We start from the raw sequence: 15,908 nt of genomic DNA, 5'->3' as shown, positions 1-15,908 counted from the left end.
GGGTCACTGGGGAAGAACATTTTGGAATATGAACTGAGTCAAAGATGACCGAGGCCTGTCAGTAATACAGAAGCAATGCATGAGGATTCTTGATCCGCTTAAGAGCCTGACCTTGTCAATGGTAAAACTAGAAAAGTTTCCATTCTGGTTAAATTCAAATAAAAAATTATACAGAGATCAAAGGAACACTGCCAAGTGTTTCTCAGAAAACACTTTTGTGAATTGAACATAGCAAGAAAGATCAAATTTTCAATAGATCAGAAAAACAAAAAATATGAGTGTGTCAGATACTATATCAAAAGACACAAATACCGGTGCAATAAGGTAATGGAAAATGTTTTAGGCAGTGCTTGTTTAATATAGTAACTAAACACGTCTATAACAAAACCAAAATTGCTCCAGTGGTTTGATTGATTTATAAATGTAATACAAATATAACAAATCACTGATTCCTGAATGGAGATTGCATAGCTGATTTCTAATATAGGTTTGCAGGGGTTAAAACTATTTTTCCATATTCTATATTCTCCCCTTGTACCAAACATGCATGCCAAATGACCAATAAATATAAGGAAGAACAAGGATTGTCTATGCAAGTATTTTAAATGTATATTTAACCAGGTATAAGGGTGTGTGACTGTAAACTAGCTACGTTGTGTGAGTGTTAACTAGTATACAGAACACTGCTCATATATATGCTCATAAAAAAGAGAATATGAGTTTGAAGGGCAGTTTCCTTTCACCAATTACACAAGACGTTATGAAAACCCTCCAGTAAGATTTGCCTGCAAAAAAGATGTTTGCTGGCCCTGTATAATGCATAGTTAAATCAGTAAGGTTTCATCATCTCATACAGTGATTTATTTGTTATACGGAGTCAGCTCAACCCTTTTTGCAGCATAAGCTCACTGGGGTTTGCCATATATTGTGCATAGTGTAGCCAGTGAATTGGAACTTCAAACTCACCTGTAAAAAGCCAGTGTTTAATAAATAAACTCTGAGAAAAAAACTAGTCAATTAACATCTATGCGGTTAAATGATTAAATGTATGCAGTTTAAATCAATGTTAGCTGTGAGTTCTGCATCTGTTGATATGAGGCAATAAATATATGGGCTGTGTGGAATGTGGAGGTCAAAGTAAACAAGGGTAAAGTATGTGAACGAAAGGAGAGATTGCACAATTTGTAAAGAAACATATACATATACATGTAGCACTAGGAGCATAAAAGGAAATCTGGTATTCATAGCATAAAACAAGTGTAAACAAGTACAGACAAGGTTAAAAGAAATAATGCAGTGTTGATTTTCAGCCCCTGTGCTTACTGTACAAAACAGTATTCATTCTATTCAGAGGTACAGAATAGGTATATATAAGCAGATGCTTGTATGAAAGCTGAATTATCCTAGCACTCTCAAGAGTGTGTGAGTGGGTGCAAGATGAAAGCTTTTAAGTCATAAACTATACAATATGAAAGATGCTCTTCTTAGATATCCAACTTACTTATATCCTATCAAGTCTCAATCTCACAGAACGTTTCACACACAACCTCACTCCCCAGATTCTCAGAGCACGTTTTCAGCTTGTGGCAACTAATGTTTTGGTAAATTCAATCATTTGGGTAAAGATGTTGGTATGGACAGCTTCAAAGTAGAATCATAATGGAGCGAGAGGTCTTTTAGCTTACATTTGACCTAACCAAACCCTAGGCCACGGTCAGTGCATTTTTCTGTTTTCTATGTGACCCTGAGATTAATTCATGCAATACAAGGGGTATATTCACTACAGGGTGAGTTAATTATGAAGGTTCAAATTCAGTGCACTTTTGATGTAGGAAGAGCTTGGCTGGTCCTGTAAAATATATAGTTAAATCAGTGATATATCTATAAAGTCTCCTAACACATTATGTTATGCAGGACCAGCAAGAATATGTCAATGCTAGCCCTTCAAAATATTTTGTGAAGTCACAGCTCTCTTGCCAACTCTCCTTTCAGTGAACAAACCCCAACAATTGCATCAAACCTTTAAAACTGATAAAGGTTGGTTTAAGATAGAAAACTCATTACACAGAAGAGTAATGGTAAGTGCACTCTGCACTTTACTGTGATGGAAAGAGTTGAATATGAAACATATCACTTCAGATTTGTAAGTTAATTCTAGAAATAGCACCAAATTATCATAATTATTTTAATGCTTTTTTTATAGATTTATTAGAATTCATTTTATTTTTTTGGAAGAAATATATGAGGATTACATACTCAACAGAATCTGAAATATATGTATCTGGCAAAATAACTTTTTTTCAGCTTTGTGATAGACTTAATCAATAAAATGCACATTTTATACAATAATTCCTTAAGGTGTCCTAAAATATAAATTTAGCACCTGGCTATAAATTGATTATAGAGTAGTTTATAAACAATTTTATGAGAACAACATGAAGTAGACTTTTTTTTTTTCTTATTTATACACTCATTTCGGCAAACACAGTGCAGAAACAGGGAAACGTAAATTTAGTTTGTATTCACGTACAAATGCAAACGCAAATATACGCTATTAGTGTATTGTTTTCTACATGGTGAGTATAAATTGCTGCTATGCAGTAGCCATATGATTAAAAAGCTGCAATAGGAAAAATCATATTACAGTTATGCTCGATATAACTGCTAAACCTAGTGATTATTACGTATATCTCTGTTTTGTTATTCTTGCGGTAGCTCTCATGTTCCCAGATATTACTTTGTGTTGCCAACTTTAAAAAGTAATCATTCCCAAACAGAAGTTGTATAACAGTTGTACAACAAGCGCTTAATTACTGAGCAGAAGAGGAAAATGTATTTGCTTAGTACCAGATTATTATAATGTGTTAAGTCAATGTTATTCGTCAATATATTACAAAATGAGTGCCATAGCTGAGTATCCCGAACTATGTCATCTTAAACCAAATAGATTCTCCACGTGCCAAGTTAAAAGCAAAGTACTGAGGTATGGTGCAGACTTTTTGGTGTAGAATTCCCACAGGACAATATTGACCTTGCCCAAATGTATATCATACCTATCAAGTGCTTTAGGAAGGATAGTCCCCTTTTGGGACTAAAATCTCTTTTTTTAGGGTGTATGCTGAATATAAGTATATCACAGTGATCGATAGCACTTAGAGTTACATGAATGTGTATAGAAATGGCAGAAAATTTGTTTATAAATTAAGTTATAAAAATAGAACACATTATTTTTCCTCAAAACATATTAGTTACATAAACATCTATCACAATGTTTTAGTAAATTCCTGTCCCCTAGCCACACTTTCTAAAGAAACAGTGACCCCATAATGGCCATTTCCCATATGGATGTATGCTGAATTATAGTTCCCTTTAGTATTTTAGGTGTGAATAAACATAAATCTATTTATAAAAAATCGCTTTATTGTATTTACAATAGAAGACTAGTCATTTATACGAAACACAGGTCATTAACAAAAGCCATCTTCTCGCACCTTCAAGTGCTTGAAAAAAGAAATCTTAAAACAAAATCTAGTATACCATATAATGATGCTTATTTAAATTTTTTTGCATGTTTGCGGGAGACCCTACCGAGATGTTCTGTTATGGATAAATGTGCTGCATAAGGCTTTTACAATTAAAGGTAAGAAACTTCCGAGAAGTCATTAAAGCAAAGGGGCTTTGTCAGCTCTGCTTCTATCCATTTCTATACGTTTTAGGTCATTAACTATCATCATGCGCTGCACCCAGGGAGATGAGCACAAAATACACAAAGCTGTGAGACAAAAAAGCTTAGTCGAACTGGAATGTTGTTGACAAATGAAGAGTAGGAGCTTTAAGCTCTGGCAGAGTTTTTCTGCTGATGTTGCTTGTCTTTCTTGTCTGATGCTTTGTCTGTTTCATTTTCTAGGCTTCCTTGTTTGTTTTCTTGTCCTTGCTCACTCCTTAATCATTTTGATGTATTTACTCTCTAACATACTGTCTTTGCTGCCTTTGCTAAGTAAAGTTCAGACTTCTGCACATCACACTCCCAGATTCCTTCAATGACATTACGTATTGGCTAGGACGTTCTTGACAAATCTAAATTGTTGGCGGAGACTCCAAAGTGCCTCTTTAAGAGTTTTTTAAGAAAACAAACTGCCAATATACCAAAGTTTAAAGCTTATATATCCAGGCGGACTTCATTTCACACTAAGCAACAAATTTCAAAAGGAACTAAGAGAGAAGCATTTTAACAATCGGGTCCTTCTTAATTTATTACACAGAGAAGAAATATTTTAAACTTTCTTGTCAACCAGAAGGTAGATTTGTGCCACTACCTGCCACCTCTAATCTCACGAATAGCCCCCTTGGAAATACTGACTAAATGTCATGACAGACATAAAAACACATTTACCACACAGCTAACAAACGCACACAGAAACAAGCTGAAAATAGAAGAAACCATTTCAATTTGTGAGAATTCCCATTGATATTTTTTTTCTGTCACGCAGGATACTGATTTGGTCTGTATATGTTTGTAATAAATAATATAATCAGGTTCTATTCACCAAGGGTTTAGTTTAAGTGGCATGGCAGTGAAATCAAGCTGCATAGTTTAACGTGACCAAGTTTTAGGTCAACTCGGTCAACTTGACAAGCAAATTACTGCTATGAAAAGCATGGCAACTCATCCTGTCACAGAAAGTGATGTTGGCCGTTGAGTTGGCAGTCAAGTTGAAAAAAGGATCCAAGTTGACAAAAGGAAGCAAGTTGACCCAGAATTCTATGAAACTCAAACATTGGCAAACACATTGACCAACCTGAAAGACTTGCATAAATGACTAGTATGCTGCTATGCATGAATACCTCAACTGATGTACCCAGCAGTCAACATGAACCTATGGAGTTGAACCAGCATACAGAAGCATTTTGATTGACCTTTAGGTTGCTCTTCAAGTTGGCCTAGCTGGATAGTAGAATTAAGTCAATCTGCCTTACATAACTTAAATAACATTTTGACCATTGAATAAGATGTGAAATAAATATATATAAATGTGATTTTTCCTTGGACTCCATCATGTTACAACCTCTGTTTGGATCTAAGATTTGATTTATTTATTTGCAGAGGTCTTGATGAATGATGTGGTGATTTTGCTGTCTTTTGAGACATCAAGAAGAGACGTTCTGGGTGGAATATATATATATTCCATGTACCCACATTAAATCCAACCATTTTAGCCATCATGCAGAATGCAACACAACTGCTTTGCTTTTTTTTATTTATTTTTTTAAACGTTCTTCAAAGTGCAAAGGAGTAATCATATGCTCACAGCTCTGTGTACTGCTGAAGCCAACGGTATCTTAATCATTTCATGATTCATTACCAGCCAAACAACTGCGGCTCCCAATCAATCAATAGCTTTGCACAGGGAATCGGGCCATATCTGGCACACACTCTCTCAATAGAACAAAGAGAGTGTGTTCTGTCATCCATCACTGGAGAGCCTCTGTATCAAAATTCAAATCTCATTCTACTGAAATATCTCTTGACAAAGGTATTTATTTATTTATTCTTTAATATTTACTTTTTGCATTCAATCGGCTCTATATGTGCAGTACCTGTCAAGGCTAATTTATTGCTGAGATCATTCAATAACCAAAACATGACAGATGAATGTTTAAGAAAAAAAAACTTGACATTTGCTCACACAAAGTCAAGATGCACTTAACCTTCAACTCTTCCAGAACGCAATAGGATTTGGTGCTTTAAAGTAGGTCTATATAAATTGAATTTTGTAAACGCAAAGTCAACACAATGCTCTGGTTAGCTCTGTCTACCCTACCTCTCCTTCCAACAATCAAGTATTTTCCATGAAAGATAAAATTTGGTGTGGGCATCCAGTATATGACATATGCCAGTGCTCTAGCCTATATGGGCCTGTTGAGAAATAGGAGCACACATGCTTTGCATCTGGAGGATGGGGGGACCAGTGTGTGTAGAGTGCATGGATTGGTGGAAATAATTGCCTATGCATGCTACAAAAACATTTAATGACTTATTAAATCAGTTGAGTTAAGGTTAGTCAGAATAAAGTCATATTCTTATTTTCCTGCAAGACATGTTTATTACTAATTTTTTTAATATAAAAACAAAACATTTTGGTTCTTGACACCACAAACTAAATATTTATAGGACTTTTTTTTTTTTTTTTAAATGTTAAAAAATATATCATTAAATAATGACCAAATATAATACCCAATTCAATACATATATTTTAAATTGCAATAAATTGTGTCAAATCTGCACTATTTTTTTCCTTTTGGAAAGGCATTAAACCAGCAGCGATAATCAAGCATTCCCTGTTAAGTGCTGCTTCTAAAAAACATTATATAATATAAGAAAAGCACTTTATCTCTTCTGCTTATCTGTTGTGCCTGTAAACACCAGATCTCATTTAACAAATCTGTTCTTTTCTTTTTTAGATTTCAGGCTTTAAGCAAATATGGATCTGAATACAGGCAAGTGAAACAAATAGAAAACATGTATCTTAATTGAACATGCAAGAGCTTTGAAATTTTGGCTGGCATAGCAGGGATTGAATTGAAATTAAAGATTCTTCAACATGGGTGCAGACACCTGCAGTAACCACTTAGCTGATTCACTCTGTCTGCAGTGCGTTTACAATCATTTTTCTGGGACTGAACAGTCATATTCTTTTCAGGTCTCAAGAGAACTCTTTATTCCAACTATACCTTCACACTATACAGATTAAACATTTGATACATTAAAAGAGGCCATTTTCCATAATGGTGTTTGCGTGAAAAATCCATATAGTTATTATATGGAACTGTTGCATACAGTTAAAGATCGTTGAAGGCATTGTGCTACTATATATTATATAAGCAAATTAGAGGCCTTAAAGGACGGAGTGAAGAGACCTTTACAGGTGTGTTACAGATTTTCCATGAAGTCACGCTGCTATAATATATCTTATTTTGAAAGAACCTTTTGATCACAATTATGACATTATTTAATTCATGTATGATTCATGATAACACCAATTTTTTGTCTTTTTGCTTCAGGCCCATAGAAATTTAGAAACGCCTCTGATGTGAATAATCTTGACTTGGGGAGAATAAATCCTCCCCCCCCCCCCCAAAGTTGATCTTTGATCTCTTTCATTAAAGATTCATTGAACCAACACACTACCTTCTCTTTTCCAAAGAGAATACGGCAGAGTGTTTATGGACATTGTAACCTTATTGGTTCTTACATCTTGGTAATCACATCTGCGCTCCACGTTTTTTTCCAGGAATTTTAATGGATTTATGTAGGCAGAGCCTACCTCCAGGGTCTGTTTCTGTAACTTATCGATTAGAGCCCACGGCCGGATGAAAAGAGCATCTTTTTTATGTTTGACTTAAAAGTCGCACTGTACAGTTTTATATATTTGTGTTCATTTATCACATGTAACAGAGTTTGTACTGTATCTTTAATCATCTGTCTGTGCTCAAATAGAATCATTTCACCTCCTGTGCTATTATTACCACAACAAAAAAATAAAAAAAAATAACGATAAAAAAGGCAACAAGGAAATGTAAACAAAGAATTACTTTTCCATAAACCAAGTTGGATGTCGCCAGCTGCCAAATATGTGATTGTGTTAGCTGTACATTTATATGTTTGTAATGCTTTCTTTAATCTCTTTTTTAAAGTAATTCCCATAAAATAATTCCAGTCTTGCTGCTCTTTCCCCCTGCCAATTCCATTTTACTTATCATGCTGCTTTTCGGATTAAGAAAAGCTCTTTTCACTGTGCAGGCCAGCAGCACCAATCTATAAGGGACGTTGTCTTTATACTCATGGCAATGATTTTGCCCATGGCATGGTAATTTATTTTATTGCCGTTAACAACCATTTCCCTAACGCAGCTGCTTAATTATTGCAAACTCTAAACTACACTTTTTAAGAACACTGGAAAAAATGTTCAAGCAACAAGGAATGAATGAAAAGGCGAATACTAATTTACTTTGTACAAAACAAAGCGAGAATTTACTTTGTAAAGTTTCCAGGACATTGGCGGCAGCAGCAAAAAGCCAAGTAATTCTGGAAACTAATGCCAGCATTGCTGGAAACAGAAACTATAGTTTTTATTATACTATACATTATTTAAGATAGTACCATGGAGCAATATACAATGGTGACTATAATCTTTTTCATTGAATTTAGCCATTATGATGATTTTTATGGTGAGCAATACTCTGTGCGCTAGTTATAAACAGCTGAATAATATCACCTGTTTAGAAGAAAAGGGATTTTAGCATTTGATACTTACTCTCATGCCCAGTTCAATATTTTCTCCCCCGTACACTTCCATGCCAGGATCTAGAAGTCCAGTGTCTCCAAAATATGCTCTATCCACCACAAAAGAGCAGCCAATCATGGCTGGAGTCCTGGTGTTAACAGAAACATAGACATATCAATAGTATCACTGTTTAAAGGAAAATAAAACTCGAAAAATCATATTTTTAAAAATAATATTCCTGATATTATTATTTGTATGAATACAGTTGCAGTCATCTAATATATGAGAATAAAAATATGGTCCTGTTGAAAAGTGGTCTTATCGTCATAGCCAAAAGTGAAAGGTTCAGAATTTCTTGCTATGGTGATGAGTCTTATTTACGCTTACTTTATTGACTTTAATATTATTTTCTCACCGGAATCGTGTTTTATCCAGAGGCAATGACTCTTCTGCTTTAAAAAAAGATCATATTAGAGGTTCAATAAAAAAAAGTATACCTGATCCGCGGTAACCTTCCTGTAAACTCCTGTTTTGGATCACTGCCAAGCTTTTAGCTGTTTCAACTAAAGCCTCATTGATCAAAGTTTCAATGAACAGAAACTTGTTTTGAAAGAAAGTTGTTGAACCTAGGTTAAACTGTCAGCACAGCTTGCAGTACGTCAACTGAGTTGGCCCAGAGAAGAGTTTTTTGCAAATTCCAAGGGATAAAAACTTTTTACTTATTCTAATACTTTCATCTTAGTGATTAATGGGCCACTATTGGTCTTAATAATAAAGAAAACCCCTTCATGCGATACATAATCAGCAATATCATGATATAAATCGATATTTTGTTTGCTTGGACTCTTTGTGGGCATGTAAGATGGCTATGATCAGCAACCTCACATTATATATATATATATATATTCTCCCTCTCTCATATATCAAAAACACTTTATATTATTTATGTACATGTCCATAAATTAATGTTATAGATAATGCTTTCTTGCTTTAGGAGTTTCCCCATTCAGCACTTTACATAACTGTAGTATATCAACTACTAAACCTTTCCAAGGTCAGTGCCAGCTATTTTCTAAGTCACAGTGTCATTTATATCCAGATACACTACATTGAAGAAACAGAAGGGACAGAAGTGTTTTATATCTGACTTCCTGTAAGATTTTTTTTAACACATCTTCATTACGTCTCTGAAGTCTAATGAGAAATGGCCTCTGATGTAATGAATGTCTGGCCTCCATGTGGTCGCCTGTCAATTCTGGACTAATTAATTCTAGTTTTCTGTTAGTTCAGTAATAAATCATGTTATTCCACTCAGTGGAATGATAGTTGGATCACCAATACATGAAGGTCAGTACTTAACTATTTGAATGGAGCTCCAACTAGGGTATGGATAGGTAATGAAGCATCTTACACATTAATGGCAAAGACAAATACTTATTCAAAGCTGATTTTTAGTCACATCAGAATTAGTGATATAGTGGTTAGTAGTGGAAATTATAATTTCATAAGCACTGGAAGGTCCATATAACTGGATGTGAGTGTAGCTAGAACCTGGAAAGGGTTAGAGTTGAATAACATTGTCACTCCCTATAATCCAGCTCCTCAATATTCAGAAGAATATAGTATTCACAGGACATTAATGATCTAGTTGTGACCTGACTTTTTGCAAAAGGCCCTTAATTGAGTTACTTTTGTTTTAGAAGACCAACCCTGTTCATTTAGTAGAACGGTTTTAGAGCATCACTAGGCAACAAAACCAGGCACGTAGCGTAATAAGCTTTTTTGTCCAAATGGAGACCCTCATGGAAAATTCATTGCATTATGTTAGCAATGTAATAGTGTGCATTTGGAGCCTATTCTCTTAAATCATATGAAGCCCTCCATATAACAAGGTAGGCAGCAATGGCCTTGAATACCTGATTGTGATTGTATCAATTGATCTGCACGTCATTATTATTATAAACTAGTTATTTAAGCATGTGTTGCTGGTCGACCGTCTGATCCCATATAATGTAACAGTGTGTTTTCTGTATAAATGAGCTGAAATATCATTTATATTTGCATTTTTTTGCTTTCAAAGAACTGAATAATCTTTTTATATAGATAGTTGTATCAATCCGCTGCAATGACACCCAGAAGAATTATTAAGCAATCCAATTCACTAGTAGCATGATGGATGCTCTGATCGTATATCAAAATGCTGATATAACTCTCTTCACAGATCTTAAAGATCATCAGATCATTTCAGATAAAGCCAGAAATACTTAGTAAGTGCAGGGCTTTGATAGCTTCTCATGTTTGTAAAAATATTTATTCACTGACTCTTTATAGAACTAGTAACAAGTAGTGTGAAGCTCTGTTTTAGGCACTTATTCAATAGAAAGCTATTAAGTGAAAAAGTAACAATGTAGTTACTACAGTATACCATTTGGGTTTATTTGCACAAAAAATCTGTGTCTAAGAGAAAATCTCCTTAAAACATATAATTGTAATGATGGTCAGGGAAGCTCTTACTTGCATCCCATCAAACCCCCCCCCCCCCCCAAATTAAAAAAATATTTAAAGAATTGTTGTCTCAGAGAAAAAAAAAGGAGATTGAGCCGCAGCAGAGGCAGGGCAGGCACAGGCAGACAGACACATCCAACGATTTGGTACAAGACTGAATCCTTCCCCTCCAATATCCGCACAGGATTGTAAATGACCAAAATTTCCCCAATATTACATTCCCCTCACCATATTAGAAATAAACAAGAATTGATAAGAAAGAAAGAACAAGGATTGATCTCCCAGAGTAAGGCAGACGGGTTGATCCACAGCAGCAGAGGCAGGTTAGGTTCACTTCCGTATGGCACAATTTGCACCTTGCAGTGCGCCCATCTCCCACACTCTTAAACTAAGGTTCTGTACACCAGGTGATGTAGTAGTGGCATTTTTTGGGGGTTGCAATGAGAGCACTAGTGATGATGGTGATCGTGGTGGTGGTAGTTGATGACCATATCCTTTTCCACTTGTGCACAAGGCAGAGTAAGACTCATGTCTGCTGGAAGGATTGACCATCCCACTTGTCACTTTCCTCTAGCCCCAAAATAGATCTGCTGCTATCATGTGCCCATCTTTACTCTGGGGTGTTAGAAACATTTCAGTGAAGGCAGTGCTTGTAGCGAGGGCACCAGTGGCAGTTGTGGTGGCATGTTAATTGTTTTATTCTGTACTTCACTATAGAAATCAATCTTCGCCTTTAATCCCACCAAGGCACCAGAACATGACACGTCTGTGAGTCCTTGGTAGTGCCAAAAATTGCATCTCACATTGGAAGGTGAGGTTGAGAATATTTTACCAGTACTGCAGCCAGGATGTTCGCTAGTACTCCTTCTGCAGCTGCATACGGCTGGTTGTATTACCTCCCGCTGGATCTGTCTAACCAACGAAAACTGTAATCATTCTGTCTCACAGACATTTACAATTGTAGTCGCCAGTAAAAATGGAAAAAAGTCCTGCCTAATTTGCCACCAATATTTTCTGATCCATTCTTTTTGTCCAAAATGAAAATATTTTGAGGGTAGTTTAAATGGGCAACTAAACCCCAATACAGGAACAGTATTTCAAGAACTAAAGCATAATGTGCACATTGCACAGGCCCCTACTCTGCCTAATTTGTCACAAATATTACTGGTTTATTGTTTTGTATTGCCCAAAGAACTAGAGTTTTTGCTGGTAGTGTAAAGGTGCAACTGTTTGAAACCCAAATCAGGAAGAGTATTTCAAGAACTAAATCGCACTGCACGCATTACACAGCCCCCTGACCTGGATACTTTGTCACCAATATTAATGAGTTATTGTCCAAAATTGTTCAAAAAATAAAAGGTTATGCTGCTAGCATAGGTGTATTAATAAGGCATAACTTAATAGGAGAATATTTAAATAATTGTCCCCTAAATGTATTTTTACATTGAAAATCAGCCCCAAAATAAATAACTCAATAACATAAAAAGGAAAAATAAACTTTTGCTGCAGTCCCAGTAAATCAATACAATGAACTATAGTTGTACAGCTTCTCCAATCCACTTCACCCCAGTAAATTGTATGCACTACACTATTGACAATTGCAGTATGATAGATGAGCCTCAATCTAAGTGACTATCTCACACTTCTTACCCCCATCAGTCAGTGGCTGCTACTGACAAGTTAAAATGGCATCATCACACTTATATGTCTATGCTTCCCCTTGTAAATGCTGATTGCGTGAGTGAGAAAGTAAGGAAAAATGCTCCACATGTTGTTATCTATCAATCACCCGTAATCATCAATGATACCATCCTCCATTTTTTTGGCTGCTTCTACTACCCTTCTACACACAGTGCCTTCCCACTATACCTCACCAAAACGTGGCAAACAAATGAACACATTTTAACAAAATTTCTGAAATGTTGTCTTCCTCATTATTGAAGATTCATACAAACACAGGAAATTGGCCAATAAAGTTTATACATATATGAATGCACAATTTATGATTCAAAAGTGATGGCCTAAATGACATTCTTGAAAATGTACAGAAAGACAATAGCATTTACTCACCTGATAGGAGCTGATTCATCTCCTTTTTCAAGCCAATCCTGAGGTGGGGTGATATACATGCACCATAAGCCCCAGTTATAGCCATGAGCAGCATTGGCATACTGTTGTACTTCAAAAGTATTGTACTTTATATTGTCAATTGCGGGTAAAATTACTCGTTTGCGGTCTTCCTTGATTCGTGTTATTACTGGCTCAGCCCTGCATTCAAAATGAACAGCAAAAAAAATATGTGAAGATGTGTATGCCTAACACCACAGTGACATTAATATGATATTAAGCTACTTATGTAAAAGCTGACCTTATCAATAATCCAGTACTGCATAACATAAATTCCACAATCACACATAGAGCTTAGTATACAAGTGTAACAATAGTGTAAAAACACCATAAAAAATCTTTTAAAGTCTTTAAGAAAGAGGGGACAGAGGAATAATTTCTAGAATACAAAGTAAATCCGATAATTTGTAAAAAGCAATCAGGTTAGCTAAAATAAACATTGAAAAAAATTATTGCAAGAGAAAGCAAAACAAAAATCTCAAAATCTTTGTAAGTATATTAACAGCAAAATGATGAAAACAAAATGTAGAACAGCTGAAACCCAAAGGAGGCTGGTTACAGAACATAAGATGAAAGCAGAGGTTCTCGATTTATTTTTCTGGTCAGTTTATACCCACCAGGAATTAGTGTCAGCGATTTCACAGACCATGCTATGACTATGAAGGTCAATTAATTTCCTGGACTAGATGGGATTCATCCTCAGGAACATAGGGAGCTCAATAATCGACAAACCTTTATATTTAATTTTTATAGATTCCATTTTGACTGGAAATGTGCCAGTAGAGATTGAAGGACAGCAAATGGGATGCTTTTGTCCAAGGGGGTCTCATTCAGAGCCAGGAAATTATCGACCAGTAAACCTCATCCATAGTGGGAAACGGTTTGAAGGAATGTCAAAAGATGAAATCCAGGACTTTGTTTTTAAAGTAACAATATTATTACACATAGTCAACATGGATTAATGTGCCATAGGACACGTCAAACTAACTTACTAGCTCTCAATGAAATGGTAAGTTTCAATATAGACCAAGGTAATGCACTGGATGTAATATGCCTAGATTTTGCAAAGGATTTTGATACCGAACAGCACAATAGTTTACTAAGTAAAAAATTGAAAAAAATGTTTGTATGTGGATAGAGAGCTGATTGAAACTGTGGCTGGTTGCAAATGGCACGTTTTCCAGCTTGACAAAATTCTTAAGTGGAGTAACTCGGGGTTCTGTCCTTGGGCCGATTCTTTTTAATTTATTTATCAATGAATTAAAAGCAGGTACTGGAAGCAATTTCAAAATTTTTACAGATGACAGATGCGTTTCAATAAAGATAAATGTAAAATTATGCACTCGAGTAAGAAGAAAATGCTAAATATACTTTTAATGACTGTGTGCAAGGTAAATCCTCTACTGAAAAGGATTTGGGTGTTCTTGTTGACAATAGACTGTGCAGCTGTGCACAATCTCAGGCAGCTGTTGCCAAGGCAAGCAAAATGTCATGTATTAAAAGGGAAATATGAGATCAAAACATAATTTCACCTCTTTATAAATCACCTAGAATATGCAATGCAGCTTTGGGGAATAGTAAAAAAGGACATACTAGAACAAGAAATGGTTCAGAGAAGGGCAACAAAATGATGAAAGATGTGGAAAATTTCAGCTATGAAGAAGGCTGTCCAAATAAGGATTATTTTTCTCTCAGAAAAGATGTCTTCATAGGGATATGATAAACCTTTATAAATATATTCAAGGTCAATACACAAATCATTTTGAATATCTCTTTATACATTCGCGGATATCCCTTAAAATTGGAAGTAAAGGAGCTTTCCGTTTTAAATATAAAGAAGGTTTCTTTAGGGCGGTTGTGGAATCTGAAGTTTTTTGGCCAATTCAATCAATTTATTCAAAACATGTTTGGATGTTTTTCTTGATATGGAATGCATACAGGGTTATCACAAGTAAAAGTAGTTTATGTAATGTTGATTCAGGGTGAGTCTGACTAAAACAAGAAGGATTTTTTCCCTTTCAGGTGAGATTACTGTCTCAGTGGGTTTTTTCAACTAAAAAAAACCAACTAATATGGGTTTGTTAAATAGGTGAACTTGATGAACTACATGGTTTATCCATATATATATATATATATATATATATATATATATATATATATATATATATATATATATATATATATAATGCAAAAGTGTTTCTCATACAGGAGAATACAAGAGGACACAAAGTATAGTGCAGTTATATAATCAATTTAATATCAAGAAAGTTTAAACACACTCACATAAACAAAGTATTAAATGCAAAGATAAGTAAGGTGTTCAGTTCAAGTCCCATTGAGAATGCAAGTATGATCATGCTCTATCAATTCCACTTTAGATGGCTGCGGATTATTTTGGTGCTCATATGTAATTGTTTGATTGGGATGTAGTCTCACAGGTCTGGTATCTGAACTAGGTCTATTCAGCTTTAACCTATGACACCCCCTTTCCTTCAATGCTTAGGACATACTCAGCTGTGATCAAGTTTTTGGTTTCTACCACAGCACAGGACACCTTGGGTTTGAATGGATTCAAAGGAAGCATAGCAACAGGAACTACAGATCTGTTCTGTGTAGAACTGTAGTTTGAGGCAGGGTCAGTCACAGGGTTAGAGACTGGGTCAGTCACAGGGTGAAACTTGGAAGTTAATTAATCATAGTTGAGTCAAGCCGCCGTTCACCGCATGTGGGGTTCACGCATGAGTATGCGGTCAGGAACAAACCAAAATTTTGGTACACTGAAGCCTGTAGAAGAATGCCAAGTAACACCAACAGAACTGGGCATCTGATCAATTGAATACGTGCAGGAGCTATTGACATAATGATTAGTCATGTCACAGAAAATAGACCAATCAGAAGTAACCTTTATTTTGATTGGTTGCTTGAAGGCTGCAGGAAACTGAAACTGGTGCCTCCTGAAAACAGTACCCCTGACCTCTTAAGCATCTTGAC

General features: G+C 35.4%; 1 protein-coding gene across 1 annotated transcript in view; it reads right to left on the bottom strand.

Moving 5' to 3' along the window:
* The window catches only part of LOC149275728 (polypeptide N-acetylgalactosaminyltransferase 9), a 111,407-nt gene that overhangs the window by 53,116 nt on the left and 42,383 nt on the right, over positions 1 to 15,908 (bottom strand). Inside the window, exons 5-6 of the mRNA XM_089504384.1 lie at positions 12,861 to 13,058; positions 8,316 to 8,433 (exon numbers count right to left, since the gene is read on the bottom strand). Coding sequence (XP_089360510.1) covers positions 8,316 to 8,433; positions 12,861 to 13,058 — 316 coding nt within the window. The remainder of the gene's footprint in view (positions 1 to 8,315; positions 8,434 to 12,860; positions 13,059 to 15,908) is intronic.

Source organism: Sceloporus occidentalis, unplaced genomic scaffold (assembly GCF_023333645.1).
Source record: "Sceloporus occidentalis isolate IW3139 unplaced genomic scaffold, rSceOcc1.0.p SCAF_269, whole genome shotgun sequence".
NCBI lineage: Eukaryota > Metazoa > Chordata > Lepidosauria > Squamata > Phrynosomatidae > Sceloporus > Sceloporus occidentalis.
Note: the sequence above shows the minus strand (reverse complement) of the source record. Positions and strands in the feature narration are given on the sequence as shown.